The sequence below is a fragment of the Fusarium fujikuroi genome, chromosome FFUJ_chr11 (assembly GCF_900079805.1).
Source record: "Fusarium fujikuroi IMI 58289 draft genome, chromosome FFUJ_chr11".
NCBI classification, from domain to species: domain Eukaryota; kingdom Fungi; phylum Ascomycota; class Sordariomycetes; order Hypocreales; family Nectriaceae; genus Fusarium; species Fusarium fujikuroi.
In genome coordinates this window covers 1,904,935-1,919,866 of record NC_036632.1, presented here as the reverse complement: position 1 = coordinate 1,919,866, position 14,932 = coordinate 1,904,935, and the positions used below count along the sequence as shown (strand labels likewise).

Sequence of the window (14,932 nt, the reverse complement as noted above, 5' to 3'; positions counted from 1 at the left end):
TAATAAGTTGCCCGAGTGCTTCGCAACGATGGTGTTGCGAACGCATCTGCCTTGACCACTGACAAATACTGCCACCACGATCGCGATCCCCTCAATCTCAAAAACCATGGCAGGCGTACATAATGACGTCGCGAAAATAATCATAAAATCGCTCGGCTGAAGCAAAAACGGCCAAATTGCATAACTTTCAGCAGTTTTTGTTCACTAATCACCTGGGGATGCCGCTTAGCTGAGCGTGGCAGGGCTTAGCGCGATGCTCAACCGCCGCAATGGCCGCAGCTTTCGCCGCACACTGAAGTCGGTTTGGATGCCTTTATAAGTTAATATTGACTTGTCAGCAAGCAAGATACGAAAATTCGCTTTGGGATCATGAGATATTTCTAGAGTTGTTTTGGCCATGACTGAACAATTGCAACACCGGTAAGTAACAATTGAAAGGGTTCTGACTGGAGAGCTAATGGGCATAGACCTCATGGAGTCGCTTGTACGCCCTGTCGACGGTCAAAGATGAAGTGTGTTACTTCAGACCCGGCATCTCTTGTGTGTGATCGATGCCAAAGACTGAGGAGACAGTGTATATTTGAGTCACATCGCAGGGGCCTTTGGAGGAGAGATGTGTCAGGGAGAAGGTAAGCCCCTTCATGATACAAAGTGATGCAGTTAATATTTTCTGATAGGGAAGATCGAGCACGGCCTGTAGAAGAGGTCACAGAGGATGGATTAGCTTCTGGGTCCTCAGGATCGCAGCGCTTCTCAGATACTCAAGCCTTTCAAGCACCTGATCTACCAGGCCGGAGATATTCGTATCAGAATCGAGCTCCGGAGTCAGTTTCCGCGTCTTCCAGATCTGATCAGTCGCCATTTACACCTGCGTCCTTTGCTATGAATTACCAGGATACACGAGGTTTGTCACTAGGTGCAGCTCTGAACTCAGACCGATCGATGGAAGGAGACCCCGGAAGCTCCCTAGATACGTTCCTCCAGCATAATCTCCCTGAAGCAATGGATTCCCCAAGAACGCGCGATCCTGTTGACTTAGGACTCATCAGTCGGCCATCTGCACAAAATCTGTATGAAGGGTGCGTGAACCATGATTTAACAGGGTCCGGTTACTGATTAGTGCAGATTCTTCAAACACTTCAACGGCCTCGTTGGACTGCTCGACCCCAGTCTTTATACGTTCACGTATACACGATCTAGGTCAAGTCTCCTGTTCACCATGATTCTCACAATATCATCGCGGATCTTCCAACCAGAATCTCATAAACCTATACGCGACCATGCTGAGTTTCTCCTTGGACAAGCTTTACTTGCATGTGACTCAGCGATCGAGAACATCTGGGCCATCATCTGTATATATTACTGGAAAGACGTGAAAGATACTAGAGGCTACACCCTGATCGGGTTTGCGCTTCGAATGGTGGCTTCAGCAGAATGGAACATGTCACATCAAAGCGTCGCCTACGACACGCATGGCCTTCATGAGCCAGGAGAGTTACAAGTGAGGCAGAGCAGAGACAAAGATAGGGTGTGGGTGATGCTGGGAAATGTCGACCGGATGTGAGATCCTCTGAATCAAGATGGAGACAGGCGCGCAGCTTACAGTCACCAGATCAAGCTACTTCGCCGACCGGCCTCTCCCAACAACAATCGTTCTTGAGAATATGGCGTCCAGACAGTGGATGGCCCTGACAGAGTGTACATATCTACTCGGAGATGGAAAGGCAGTTGCTAGCCATGAGTTGGCAGGCATTGCCAACAGTGTTTACGAGAGCATGGTGAAAACCCGCGTCGACTCTCGTGTTTCTCTGTCAACATTGGATTTTGGCACATTTCACAAGGATATAGATGACTTTAACAATAGGATTGCTGCATGGGGAGACTATTGGCAGGCTACATTCGCTACGTGTAAGTAACGCCTCAAGAGTCTGGAGAAACATACCTAACAGCATCTAGTTCCCAACTCGGAGCCTTTCCAAACACCTCTGATCTACCTCCATAGAGATTATATGCGTCTTTACTTCAACGCGGTATTTCTGCATAGAATGCTCGTCTCAGAAGACAGAGCTACGCTACAAGATCTCATTACCCATACAGCTCGAATATGTTTCTGCAGTGGATTGAGCGTACTGCGACAGGCTATCGAAATGGGAGGGTTAGACATCATCTACTATCTCTGGGATACAGCTCACCTAATGATCGCTTTCTCAGCCATGATGATTCCAAAGCTATTGAGGCAAGATATCGACGAGTCATCGATCTCAAAGAATGAAGCTATCACTACAATTACTCAAGGCACGTCTGCTTATGTCAGTGCGGCCAAGTCAATGGGCCACTCTGATCCACAGACCCACGCAATTTCAGCCCAAGCTCGTCTCCTCTCTGCCATCCTAGTACGACTGAAAGCCGAACTGGGGCAAGCGAATACTGACGTGATGTCTCCGGCCATGCCTCACAACCTCTCTATCTCAGGCCTGTCCTGGATTGAAGACCAGTTGGATAGGTCCACGTTGTTCTCTGACGGAAGAATGGAACCACCTTTGTTGGACTACGTTGATATGGATACCCAGACCATGGGCCCGGAGGAAAATATAAGCTCGTTCATGCCTCAAATGTACGACGAACTTGACCCTATACTGGATGACGATTTTGTGAACTCGAGATATCTTGAGGTTGGATTGCTGTCGTGGAAAGAGCCGGGCATATTCATACAGCCTCATTAACGTCACAAGATCTGCTTTTGTCAAATAGTCGTAGCAATCGACCAGATATTGTTGCATAACGTCTTAGCTGTGAGTCAGATGTGTTATTTGTAGTTGAAACTTGTAGCTCAGAGTTGGATCAGCGCGGAGAACTGAGTTTCTAAGATAATCGTCTATAGCAAGCTGTATTTCTCTCTTGATGCTGAATCTCCAGCCGTCGCCCTATTCTCCAACCGTATTCTCTAACGCCTGTATCTTTTAATCAATGCCATAATTCGAGTTCTGTCAATATGTCAGGTGAAGTCACCTTTACTAACACATTTAGACTTTACAATAAGTGGCGGGAATACTGAAACTACTGCTGATTTCACTGTTCTTTCATGCTAAAGGTGAAATATGATTCACCAATCACTTTCGAAGATCCAAAGGCAGGATTATAATGTTGGTTGCTTGTATGGAAAAGAAGATGTCTCTTCAATTTTACTGTGTGACATTATACACGTCAAATCATGACTCTTCAACAGCCTTTAAAGCGGCACGAACAACCTCCTCAAAGTCCTGCTTCGGCAGACCCAACAAATCATTCATGATCTCCCCTTCCTTCTCAAGATGCCCTCCAAACCGTCCCGTAACGAAACCCGTCTCGATAAGATTGTAAACAGCGTAAGGATCACCACCTGCCACCGCAGCCTGGTTTTCTTTGATCGTCTTCTCGCTATCAATCTTCTCAACACTCAGCTTTTCCCCACTAACTCGCTCAATGGTCTCAAGGAGCATATTCTGGGTGATAGCAAAGTCACTCAACCAAACAATTCTGTTCTTGGTCTCTTCCCATTTCTTGGTTAGGGCGTTGACCATAGCAAGAGCCGTGTTGGCTTCAGTGGTACAGCTGAACCAGCCCTCTCCATCATCCCAGATGACGAATCTCTTGTCCTTGATGTGCATTCCTAGAAAATCATGTACGGCACTCCACTTGAGCCACATGCCGCAAGCGATGGCCATCCACTCCAGGCCAGTGGATTCCTTGGAGCGGAGATGATCCTGCACTTGGCCCTTCTCTCGGAACACCGAGTTCAAGGCTCTTGCGTCAGGGTTGTTGTTGTTGAGACCATACTCGGAAGCAACGTAGCGCTTCACTTTGGCAGCGACTGCAGCGTCCACGAAGCGGAGTTGATCAGCGACGGCTAAAGAGGTCATGCAGTTGACAATAGCGTCTTGGCCTGTGAAAGCAGAGACAAGAGCTTGAGTTGGGTATGAATCATCGATTTTAATGACATTGACGTTTGATGGGAGCTTGCCCTTGGAGGATGAGCGCTGTAGGACGGAGACTGTGAAAGAAGGTTCTTTGACAAGGGCGTCTAGCATGATGGAGCCGATTGAGCCAGTGGCTCCGACGATGAGAATGTTCTTAAATGGCGAAGACATTTTCAAGATGTAATTGGTTGAGTCTACTTTTGTTGAAATTGAGTACAGTGAAGATTGAATGGTGATACCTATATCTACATGGTGCCAATCTATCTGTTTTAATATCAAGCTGTTGGCCTGTTGCTTACTACCTCTCGTGATACCCTCGCTGTCCCATTCCATTCTGCACTCTGCTTAGTGATCATACCCTTGACTGCATTACCTCATCTTTGTAGCCTAATCAAGACGCCGGCATCTGCACCCGCCCGACGTGACGCTTACGACGCTAGTCGGGATCCTTAGAAGAACGCTCCGATTCATTCGCACTTCAATCAATTCCGTCTGACATTTTCCTCACCATATTTCTCGAATCAGTATCGCGGAATAGAGCCAAGATTCCCTTATTATATTTATTGGTTTGCTACCATAATTATCGGACTGTTATGTGGTTACCGAGTATCGTTGCTGCTCTAAGTCGTTTATTTTCTATCAGCGAGTAATATGGCTATCTAGGCGATATAATTGGCTGGTACACCTTGTAGAGGCCGGAAACGATTAGTAACAGCTGCCGATGACAGAAATGCCCGACTGGCAGAAGCCATAGGACAATAATGAAATAGTTTCGAGATAGTAATCATTTAAAATAGCCTTTTAGTGTTCGTAGTTGATATGCGGAAGTCTCGGTCTGATGAAGTCTTTGCTATTATAAATCAGAACGATTATCTTGATGCCAAACTTAGGATATTCTACACTATATCTTCCAACGTTGCCGTCACTGACAAGTTTATACTATCTGGCTTTTGTATCTTCACTTTACAATCGTAATTTATTCTATCTCTTGCTTTTCTAGCATCAAAATGGCCCCTACAGAACATACCATTTATCGCGCTGGCGATGGTAACGGCGGCTTCTCTCCGGCCTCCGTCAAGCTGCCTGACCTTGGTCCTCATGATATTCTCGTCCGTCTGACTCACAGTGGCGTGTGCCATTCAGACATCGTTCTCTGCCAATTAGGAGCGCCTGTAGCCCTCGGCCACGAGGGTATTGGCATCGTTGAGTCAGTTGGCTCGCTGGTGACACAATTCAAGATCGGTGATCGCGCAGGTGGGGGTTTTCACCGCGACGCCTGCGGTCACTGCAAATACTGTTTGTCAGGAAGGGACATATATTGTTACGAGCGTGTGATATTTGGCGAAGGAGACTTTGACAATGGTACTTTTGGTACTTATTACATCGGCAAGGAGACATACCTCCACAAGATTCCCGACAGTCTTTCTAGTGAGCATGCTGCACCTCTTCAGTGCGCGGGCGCTACTGTGTACGCTGCTCTCAAGGCTACAGTAACAGCAGAGAAGCGCGTCGGCATTCTCGGCATCGGTGGTCTTGGCCATCTTGCCATTCAGTATGCGGATAAAATGGGTGCCGATGTTATTGTCTACAGCACAAGCACTAGCAAAGAGGCGGAGGCACGAAAGCTGGGAGCCAAGGAGTTTCATATCATCGAGAACATGTTTGATACGGCTACGGCGCCTATTGACGTTCTTGTTATTTGTGGAACAAAATATCCCGACTGGGACAAGTACGTCTTTCGTAGCATGCAGAGAGGCTTGGCTAATAATTCTTTTGCAGGGTCATGACTAAGGAGTTCCTTGCGAGAGATGGAACCATTGTACCTCTTGCGGCCCCAGTCCACGGACCTCTAAGCTTGCCGTACGTTCAACCATCCACATGTACTTACTCATACTGACTATCTTGGAGTGCGGGAGCAATGTTCTTCCAGGGCTACCATGTCTTTTCGAGCCTCGTTGGATCGCGCAATATCCACGACGAGATGCTTGAGTTCTCTGGACGTCATGGCGTCAAGCCTATGGTTCAGCTCTTCAAGCATGAGGGTGAATCAACCATCAAAGAAGTTTTTGAGTTGGTCGAGCAGAATAAGATGAGATATAGGGCTGTTCTGGAGATGCCTAATTAGACTTGGCCTTGTGTAATCGTTACATCTATGCTTTCCTCGAACAATAAGCTTTACCTAGCTGCATTGAAAGATACCCCACTCTTGTTTACTCATGAGTCTCTTTGTGTCATGAATAGCATGCCTGCTTTTACCTTTTTGATACACATGACTCGTGGATGACCGGCTTCAATGATGATCTGGGCACTGATACGATGTCTTTATCGATGTTATTTAGGCTTAAATAGCGCAAGCTACTGAAAAGGGAAGGGTCTGGGTGTTATGTACAGTTATTTTGCCCCAGTACCCAACCTTGATCGGTATTCGGGCTCCAATGTTCTGCGTACCAGGCGCTAATGCACGCTGAAATCCACCGGTCAGACCATCCCAACAGCGCTCCAATAGGGAATCAACCCTGTTATCTTAGGGCTGATAGATCCCGACCAAGCTCGCGTAACCCGACGTCTTCGATACGAAAACCCCGACATTTGCAAGCATTGCCAGACTTCATGTAACAATAGAAGCTCACCAGAACGGATCAACTTTTTATTTGCGTTAGGCTCAGCCTGGCTGGTATGAATTTGAGCTTCTGTGACCATGGTCTGACGCTCACTGGAGTCCGTTTGTTGGATTATAACGTGGTGTAACGACGCCCGCAGCGCTATCGTGGAGCGAAAGCGAGACGCCGGCGTCTTGAACACGAGAAGCCACATTTGACCGGTATGTCGCCATATGATGGCTTACCCCAAAATCTGACGTGAGATTGCTGGGTTCATTAGAGTTGTTCTCTGTGTTAGGAAATAACATCGTGCATAGTTTCCGAGCTCATTGTAGTTCACGATGTTGGCAGGATAGCATAAGAAGAATATCCATCAGGATTGTAACATCAGAGGGCTTAGTAGATAAGAAACCAAATTTTAATGGCTATTAATATCTGTATCATCCTCAGCTGCAAGCCAATGCCGGCGTCTATGCTGCACGCCGGCGTCTTGGTGGAGATGCGGATCAATTAGTCCGATCTGTAATCACTTAGTCAGTGCCAGTTCCCTCAATAATTGGTTTAACTCTCAGCTGAAAGCAGCGTTTGGTACTTTGAACTCTCCACGGGCCGTAACGCCGCAGAGACGAGTTCCCCATCTCGATCTCTGGGCGAAATATATCTCCCGCTGATCGGCTTTTCCAATGTGCCATTAAAACTTGCGTCATACCATCTTGCAAGAATATTCTTATTAAGCCATGAGTTCTTCTACCTCGGAAATGGATAGTATCTCTGTACTGCCACTTGATGCGGCAGATACGGGGTCGGGACCTAAACGGGGAAGAAGACCACTTGAAGTGCCGGAGGGTGGATCAGTGACAAACGTGAGTGCACCGTGACTTGACGTCTCGGCATGATTAGTGATGCAACTTTCGAGTATTGAGCTGTCTTCTAACTGGCCATTTTTAGCGCCGAAGGATACAGAATCGCATGGCTCAGCGTGCATATCGACAGCGCAAGGAGTCTGCCATTGATGTACTGAAGCAGAAGGTTGAAGAGCTGGAGCGGTCGAAGGAAGATATGGGGAGGGAGTTTATTAACTTCACTTCTGTCATTCTTGAACAAGATACTGTCAAGAACAATCCGCAGATCATTGAGCATATTAAGCAGACCACCATAAGCTTGCTGTCCAGCGCTCGAGAGGTAGACGAGAATGAGAGACCTGCTATCCAAGATGAGGAGCAGAATGACCTCCTCAACGATCTCCCAGTCGAAGACTCAATTGATCTCACGCCACCAATCCCGCAAGCCCAGAGCTTCGAATTTCCCATGATGGATGGCACAGGACAGATGGAATACACCACCAACCCAATCGATCCCATGCTCGACCAGCAAAGGCCCAATTCCGATTCGACACCACACTCGTTCGATGCAACCTCCTATTTCCAGCTTCCCACCACCCAGACGCCCTTCTACGACATGACGTACCAACTCCCCGGATCAACGTGGGACTCTACCCTGCCCAACCCCCGGTCGTACGCAAGCCAAGAGCTAAACTTTGGCCGGCGGTACCACCGAGCCTCTCAAGAGGCTGCCTTTCTTCTAGCGTCCATGCGGCATGCGCCTCCTGGGTGGTATCGCAAGGTCTTTGGCTTCTGCATGCATTTTGAGACGAGGGAGGAGATAAGCAGTCGATTGGGTGAAGCACTGCGCAAGTCGAAAGAGATGACGCTTAATAATTGGAAGTTTCCATTCACGAATATTGGTGGCGCTGGGACTTTCTTTCCCGACCAGGGGTATGGTAGTGGCGATTTGCCGATTGGCAACAGATCACTGGAGCATGAGGCGTATAGACCACCCGAGATGTCAGGCTTCTCAATGGGACCCTTCGGACCCTCCATCGAACAGATCAGAGATTTACGCTTGAATGCCCAGTTACGCATTATCGATCCTGAATATGACGGAGATTTCTTCGATGCAGATGAGATTGAGATTTGTCTCCGCGGCTACGGTGTTACTATTCCAGCGGGCAAAGACTTCGTCACAGCATACATCGATATGAGCATGTTCGAGCGAACCTCAGATTCAGAGACGAGTTCTGGACCTACCACGCCTCCTGACATGCCAGGTAACGGGACCTTCGAGGAGGAAGATCTCGAAAGTGACGAGCCAGCTTCGTTTTCATGCCCTGCTGGCTTGATGGGTATGGCGATGGGAGCTATGCCGCCCCCACCGAAAGGTAAAGGACCTGGGGAACGGTGGAAGACGCCTAGTAAACGGGACACCAAGGTTAAGATTGATGTTGAGAGATTGATCATGTGTAAGAGACAGGGTTCGCATTGACTTTTATCTGAAGGCTAACTGTTTCTGATAGGTCTTGTCAACTCAACTGTTTGTCTCGGAAGAACACCAGCGGTTCGCCCTATGGACATCCGTAAGTCGTTAAAGATGGCCATCATACAGGAAGACTAGAGCTGGGATACGTCACTGGGACAACAAAGGGATGGTGTATTAGTCCCCTGATGAATGGACAAGAGTGAGATAGGAAGAAGCGGGGACGGGTGAAGGGAGAATGATAGCGGTAGCTCAATAAATATATCTCTATGTTCAAAATGTCTCCCGTGCATCCTGTTCTGCTCGGAGAAGCAAAGTCATAACGTCTCCGTACTACCCCTCAAGGAATGTTTCGACATGTTTGACGAAGGTCGGAGCGTACTGGAAGAGAAAGCCGTGCCCGCTGTTGGGGTAAAGAATGAGCTGACCATTGGGAACCTTTTGATAGATAAGGTAGCTGTTTGGCGTCGGGATCATGTAGTCGTTCTGTCGAAGAGTAGCTGTTAGTATTTGACCCTGATTGAAAGAATAGACCACGTTACTCACGCTTCCATTTGCGACCAAGACAGGTATCTTGAGATCAGGCAATCTGTCATAAGCGCCGTCTTCTCCCTTGCTCTTCTCCGGACTCTCTGTGAAATCATGGCCTTGTGTGACCTGGCCCACAAGTCCCTTACCGCCATCTTTATATCCACTGCTGAGCCAGAGAGAAGCCTCTTCCCCACTCGTCGCTGCACTCCGCTCATGAATCCTCGACCACCAAGCCTCAGCAGCAGCATCACCCGCGGCGTTCTTGGGGAAGAAGAGTGTCTTGAACACATTGATGTCTACGTCCTTGACACCCGCAACAGAACCAACATCTTTATTCTGGGAATAAACAAGGTCAGGTCCGTAGCTGGTGCCTGTTCCCGCAAGGATCAACTTGCGGACTTTGACCTTGCTGGGATCAGCGTTGAGAGCTACCATCTGAGCGACATAGCCTCCAATGCTGAAGCCGAGAAGATCGATCTCTTTCTCGCCGATTAGTTCGATGAACTGAGTTATATCAGCGGCGGATTGTCGCATTGAAGTAGCGACGTCGCCAGTGCTGAGACCAACACCAGCATAATCGACCGTGATAACACGGCGGTTCTTTGCGAAGCTATTAACAATGACAGGATCCCATTTATCCATGGTGCCACGGAAGTGCGTTAATAGCACGAGAGGTATGCCAGACGCATTGCCGATCTGGCGGTATGCAAAGGTGGCACCATTCGGTGACTTGACATATTGTGTCTTGGCGGTTTGCTGAGTTGCCATTTTGATGGATTTTGATAAGGTTGGAGATTAGGTTTCTGGGGTAATTGGCGCTTGACAAATCCTGAAAGCTGATGCTGCACGCATTTATGTACTCGTTTGCCGATGGTGCTTGTGATGCCACTAAGAGTCGGAGTGCTTACTCACAACATTAATCGTCCCGCCTGGGAGAGTTACACTACGTACGCCAGCAAATTGTTACTCTTACACGGCTAGAATCATATGAATAATCAAATGCCGAGCGTTACGTGCACAATGGGTGATACATTTAGTCACGATTTATTTGTCGCTGTTTATTAAACTCAGAAGGATCATCTGATACACGTTAAAACTGTTATATGAGACTTGGAAGACACCAACCTACACCTTGCAACTCAAGGCTAGATGCTCTCAAGAATTGCCAGATATGGATTAAACCTGAAAAGCATATCAAGATCTTCTATCTATCTATAAAGATATAAATATACCGCATACTCCAATAAAGCCTCTTTATCGCATAAGCACTACTGTGTTACTCTTATAGAAGTTTCAGCCTATTATTTTGCCTTGTGGCTTACTGAATTATGTAAATACTGCATAAAAGGCACCATTTTTGCATCTTGCTTTGTTGCAATACCTAGGTCAGGTGATATGCAGTCAGGCAGCAGATTAGGCCGCAGTAATCAAGTAGCCTGGTAGCTAAGACTTTAGAAATCTCCCAACAGCTTTGGTCTATATTCTAACTAGAGCAACTGAGCTTCTCTGTTAATAAGCTGCTATTATTAGACGGTATTCAATCGTCTGATTCTCCCCCACTATTCGCGTATTATATTGACACTCAACCGTTGCATTCGCATAGCTCCGCGGATCGCGAGAGCTCACCATGGATCCGGGGATACCTGATCGGCCAAAAAAGCGGGACGACTTTGAAGTCGCTATCATCTGTGCCCTGACTCTCGAGGCTGACGCCGTCATTACTCTTTTCGATCATCACTGGGAAGACGATGGTTTTTCCTACGGCAAGGCTAGAGGGGACCCTAATGCTTATTCAATTGGTGCCATTGGGCAACACAATGTGGTATTGGCCCATCTACCGGGGATGGGCAAAGTCTCTGCAGGCAATATCGCTGCCTTTTGCCGCATGAGCTTTCCCAATATCAAGCTAGCGCTACTTGTCGGTATCTGTGGCGGCGCGCCTACTTATAATAAAGGCAAAAGCCGAATACGTCTCGGCGACGCGATCATCAGTACCGGTATTGTTCAATATGACTTTGGTCGTCGGTTTCCGGATCAGTTCGAGATCAAGGATAGTCTCAACGATATCCCGGGAAGACCAAATCTTGAGATCAGAAGCCTGTTGTCAAAACTGATGACAACGAGGGAGAGTGACCGTCTGCAGATAGAAAGTTGGAAATATTTGAATAAAATATGTCAAGATGCAAAGAGGCGGGCCACTTTCCCAGGACGATCAAAAGATCTACTTTTTCCAGTTGACTACCGCCACAAACACCAAGACTCGCTGGTGTGTACGATATGTGCATCGTGCCACCAGGAAACAGATCCAGTTTGCGACATAGCGCTCACCTCAAGCTGCGAACAGATGGGATGCGACACGAGCCAATATTTGCAAAGAGACTATCGGGAGGGAGATGAACTTCACCCACTTGTCCATTTTGGTACCTTCGCGACAGGGGATACAGTAATGAAGTCTGCCAAAGATCGTGATCATATCGCGAAACAGACGCAGGCTTTGGGATTCGAGATGGAGAGTGTCGGTGTATGGGAAGTCTTCCCATGTGTTGTAATCAAAAGCGTATGCGATTACGCTGACAGCCATAAGAGCAAGGACTGGCAGTCTTATGCTGCTGCTTGTGCAGCATCATATACGAAAGGATTCATCAGATACTGGGATTCAACAAGACAGTAAGGGACCTACAACTATGCAGAAATTCTAAATGCTGATACAAGATTCAAGTACCGAGTCTTCATCTGAGCCTCAGCAGTTTCGGAAACGCATTATCAAAAGCCTCAGCTATGTAGACATGAACGAAAGAAGGAACAATATTCAATCAGAGGCGCCATCTACATTCAATTGGATCTTCGAGGGATCGGTTGAGTATCCTGGGGAACAAAGCCCGGACTGGCTTTCAAATCAAGATTACGATACTGACAGACACTCGGAACCTGAATGGGAAACAGAAACAGCATCAAACACCGAGGCTGAACAAGAAGGGTCCATTGAAGCGCATAAAGATAACGGAGCAGGGTGGGAAACAGTATCAGATGAGAATCCTAGAGAAAAGGATTTCCCTGAATCGGATGATGACACGGAGGCAGAGTGGGGAACAGAATCAGATGAGAGATCCGAGACCACAGACGATTGCACCAGAAACCATCAACGATGGAGACATTGGGACAGTTTTGTCAATTGGCTGAAGTCGGACCTGCCAGTTTACTGGATCACCGGGAAACCGGGCTCTGGGAAGAGTACTCTCATGAAATTCCTCATATCAGATTCCAGGACACCAACTGCGTTGAAGGAATGGAAGAAAAACACAATCATAATTGCACACTTTTTCTGGGAGCCAGGAAGTACGATGCAGCACTCTTTCAAAGGTCTTCTCTGTTCATTGCTGTGTCTGATTTTGAAGAACGATAAGAGTATCTCCCATAGCGTTCTCCAGAGAACGATCAAAGACAAAGATGGAAAGGAGTCACCGAGTGATTGGGACCAACGCGAACTGAGAGATCTTCTACTCTACTATCGCAATCATTCGTCACAGCCCATATGTATCTTCATCGATGCTCTAGATGAGATTTCCCCGGAGCAGGACACGCTCGACGCGCTACATATGCTGAGAGCCCTTATCTCCCCTACTATCAAAATCTGTGTGTCAAGTAGACCTGAGCGTCTGTTCCGACTTCACCTCCAAGACGAACCTAGCCTTGAGATCCATAAGTTGACGGGGCCGGACATAGAGCAGTACAGTAAGGTTTCCATACGGGATTCTATCCTTCTGGAACCGCAGGGTCTCAAGGTCTCCGATCTAGCAAGGCGAATAGGCGAAATGTCTCAGGGCGTTTTCTTATGGGCTGTGCTTGTTACGCGGTCATTGATTCGAGGTATCAACAACGGCGACTCAAAAAGGGATATTTATCGACGACTAAATTCAACACCCCAAGACCTTATGGATCTGTACCGGGATATTCTAATGCGGTCTGCGGCTGATCGTGACATATATCAGCAATCTGCCTCCATGATCTTCAATTTGGTTCTCATTCTAAATAAAATACCTATGCCGTTGTTTGAAGCCACGGTGGCAACGGACGGTCCATTATTGGATCAACTTGTCGTCCAGGGCAAGGGAATACATGCACAAGATCTTGTAACTAAGGGATTGCGTATGGTGAATACCCTGGAAGTTGGTTGCGCCGGGTTATTGGAAGTTCGTTCCTCCATGAACGAGAATTCTCCTACTTTTAGGTTGAAGCCCTTAATTGCTTGGCTCAGAACAACAATCACTTTCATCCATAGGAGCGCTGAAGAATTTCTGATTGATACGGAGGATGGCCGCAAGCTTTGGGAGTCTTGCCCATGCTCACAGGAAGAGCTCTTGATTCGAAGGGCGAAAGCTAAACTTGCTTGGTATGAACTTTATTCGTCACTGGTTATCGTGTCAGAAATGAAGTCTTGCGAATTGCCCTCTGTCCTGGAGACCTTGACCAGGTGGATACGCGAAGCGAGCCTGCCACGCGCCGTTAGCACCACTATATTGATCCTTGCACAGAAAATGTATGAGCGAGGGTCCCTATTGACACCAGAAACCTGCCGTGAACTTCTGCCCCTTCATTCTCGCCGGGGACAGTTCTTGATATATGCAGTATCTTTTAGTCATACTACATTTGTGTTCAACAACTTGGCAACTTTTCCAACTTCTGAGAGATACGAAACTGCTTATTATATCTTTTATAATGCTTGTGCCGAGCTTCATTCCCCCGATGATGACGGGAATATGATGCATGAACCCGGGGTAGTCAAGTTCATGATCGAAAACGGCTACAGTCCCAACTGGCCCGGAAGCTCAGAGACGACTACTTACAAATTCGGCAGCCCTTGGCTTCGGTATCTCTTAGCACTACATGAGAAACTTACCGGTAGAGTGAAAGCTATACTCACTTCGACTCAGGCACTTGCAGTCTTGGATACTATACGTATGTTCCTCAAATCTGGGGCCAGTGTCCAGTCTAGGTTCAAGATAGTATTCAGTTGGTGTCGAGTGCCCGAGAGAAGGCTACCTGCACATATTAGTCTTGAAGCTCTTTGTATTCATCCCTATAAACGCTTCCCCTGTCCGGACAACTCTGGCTTCTTGATCCTGGAGATAAATGCCAAGGTGCTCCTGGAATCAATACTAGTTCAAGTACACGGGGCAATACGCCCTGTGTCCCGTTTGAGGCTTCCGGAGGCTGCCTCTCACACAAAAGCTCTTGCATTCGGTAATTGGAACAAGAAGGAGTATTTCATCGTGGATAGAAACTGGGTATCAGAGTTACTTGTAGAAGGAGTAAAACTCTGGTTTCGGCACGCTACGAGCAAGGGTGATGACACGAAGTTGAACAACACGGTTATGAAGATGTGTTGTTGCGTTACTGACAAAGTTAGTGAAGCTTCGTGCCGTCAGGGTGCTTGGCCCTTTTAAGTGTCATTACGCTAGCCAAGTTGCAACTCTAGGACAAGTTGGGCATCAAGATATCCATTACACAGGTTCGAGGGCAAGCCTTTAGACT

At 47.4% G+C, this 14,932-nt stretch overlaps 6 protein-coding genes; 4 read left to right on the top strand and 2 right to left on the bottom strand.

Moving 5' to 3' along the window:
• Positions 1-397: 397 nt before the first annotated feature.
• Positions 398-2,723, top strand: FFUJ_11964 (uncharacterized protein; the record flags this gene model as incomplete). XM_023570922.1 has 6 exons in its annotated part: positions 398-420; positions 468-629; positions 678-1,079; positions 1,126-1,560; positions 1,613-1,908; positions 1,957-2,723. The coding sequence occupies 6 exons, from the start codon at positions 398-400 to the stop codon at positions 2,721-2,723; spliced, it is 2,085 nt and encodes a 694-aa protein (XP_023437962.1).
• Positions 2,724-3,209: 486 nt separating this feature from the next.
• Positions 3,210-4,127, bottom strand: FFUJ_11963 (related to 2`-hydroxyisoflavone reductase; the record flags this gene model as incomplete). The annotated part of the gene is made up of 1 exon (XM_023570921.1): positions 3,210-4,127. The coding sequence occupies one exon, from the start codon at positions 4,125-4,127 to the stop codon at positions 3,210-3,212; it is 918 nt and encodes a 305-aa protein (XP_023437961.1).
• An 836-nt stretch (positions 4,128-4,963) lies between these two features.
• Positions 4,964-6,081, top strand: FFUJ_11962 (alcohol dehydrogenase 1 family protein; the record flags this gene model as incomplete). XM_023570920.1 has 3 exons in its annotated part: positions 4,964-5,685; positions 5,736-5,816; positions 5,865-6,081. 3 exons carry the CDS (start codon positions 4,964-4,966, stop codon positions 6,079-6,081), a joined length of 1,020 nt encoding a protein of 339 aa, XP_023437960.1.
• A 1,233-nt stretch (positions 6,082-7,314) lies between these two features.
• On the top strand, positions 7,315-9,075 carry FFUJ_11961 (uncharacterized protein; the record flags this gene model as incomplete). XM_023570919.1 has 4 exons in its annotated part: positions 7,315-7,419; positions 7,505-8,855; positions 8,910-8,969; positions 8,999-9,075. The coding sequence occupies 4 exons, from the start codon at positions 7,315-7,317 to the stop codon at positions 9,073-9,075; spliced, it is 1,593 nt and encodes a 530-aa protein (XP_023437959.1).
• A 127-nt stretch (positions 9,076-9,202) lies between these two features.
• FFUJ_11960 (uncharacterized protein) lies at positions 9,203-10,168 on the bottom strand (the record flags this gene model as incomplete). XM_023570917.1 has 2 exons in its annotated part: positions 9,203-9,355; positions 9,416-10,168. 2 exons carry the CDS (start codon positions 10,166-10,168, stop codon positions 9,203-9,205), a joined length of 906 nt encoding a protein of 301 aa, XP_023437958.1.
• An 859-nt stretch (positions 10,169-11,027) lies between these two features.
• FFUJ_11959 (uncharacterized protein) lies at positions 11,028-14,844 on the top strand (the record flags this gene model as incomplete). XM_023570916.1 has 2 exons in its annotated part: positions 11,028-12,067; positions 12,120-14,844. The coding sequence occupies 2 exons, from the start codon at positions 11,028-11,030 to the stop codon at positions 14,842-14,844; spliced, it is 3,765 nt and encodes a 1,254-aa protein (XP_023437957.1).
• Between the last annotated feature and the right edge of the window lie 88 nt (positions 14,845-14,932).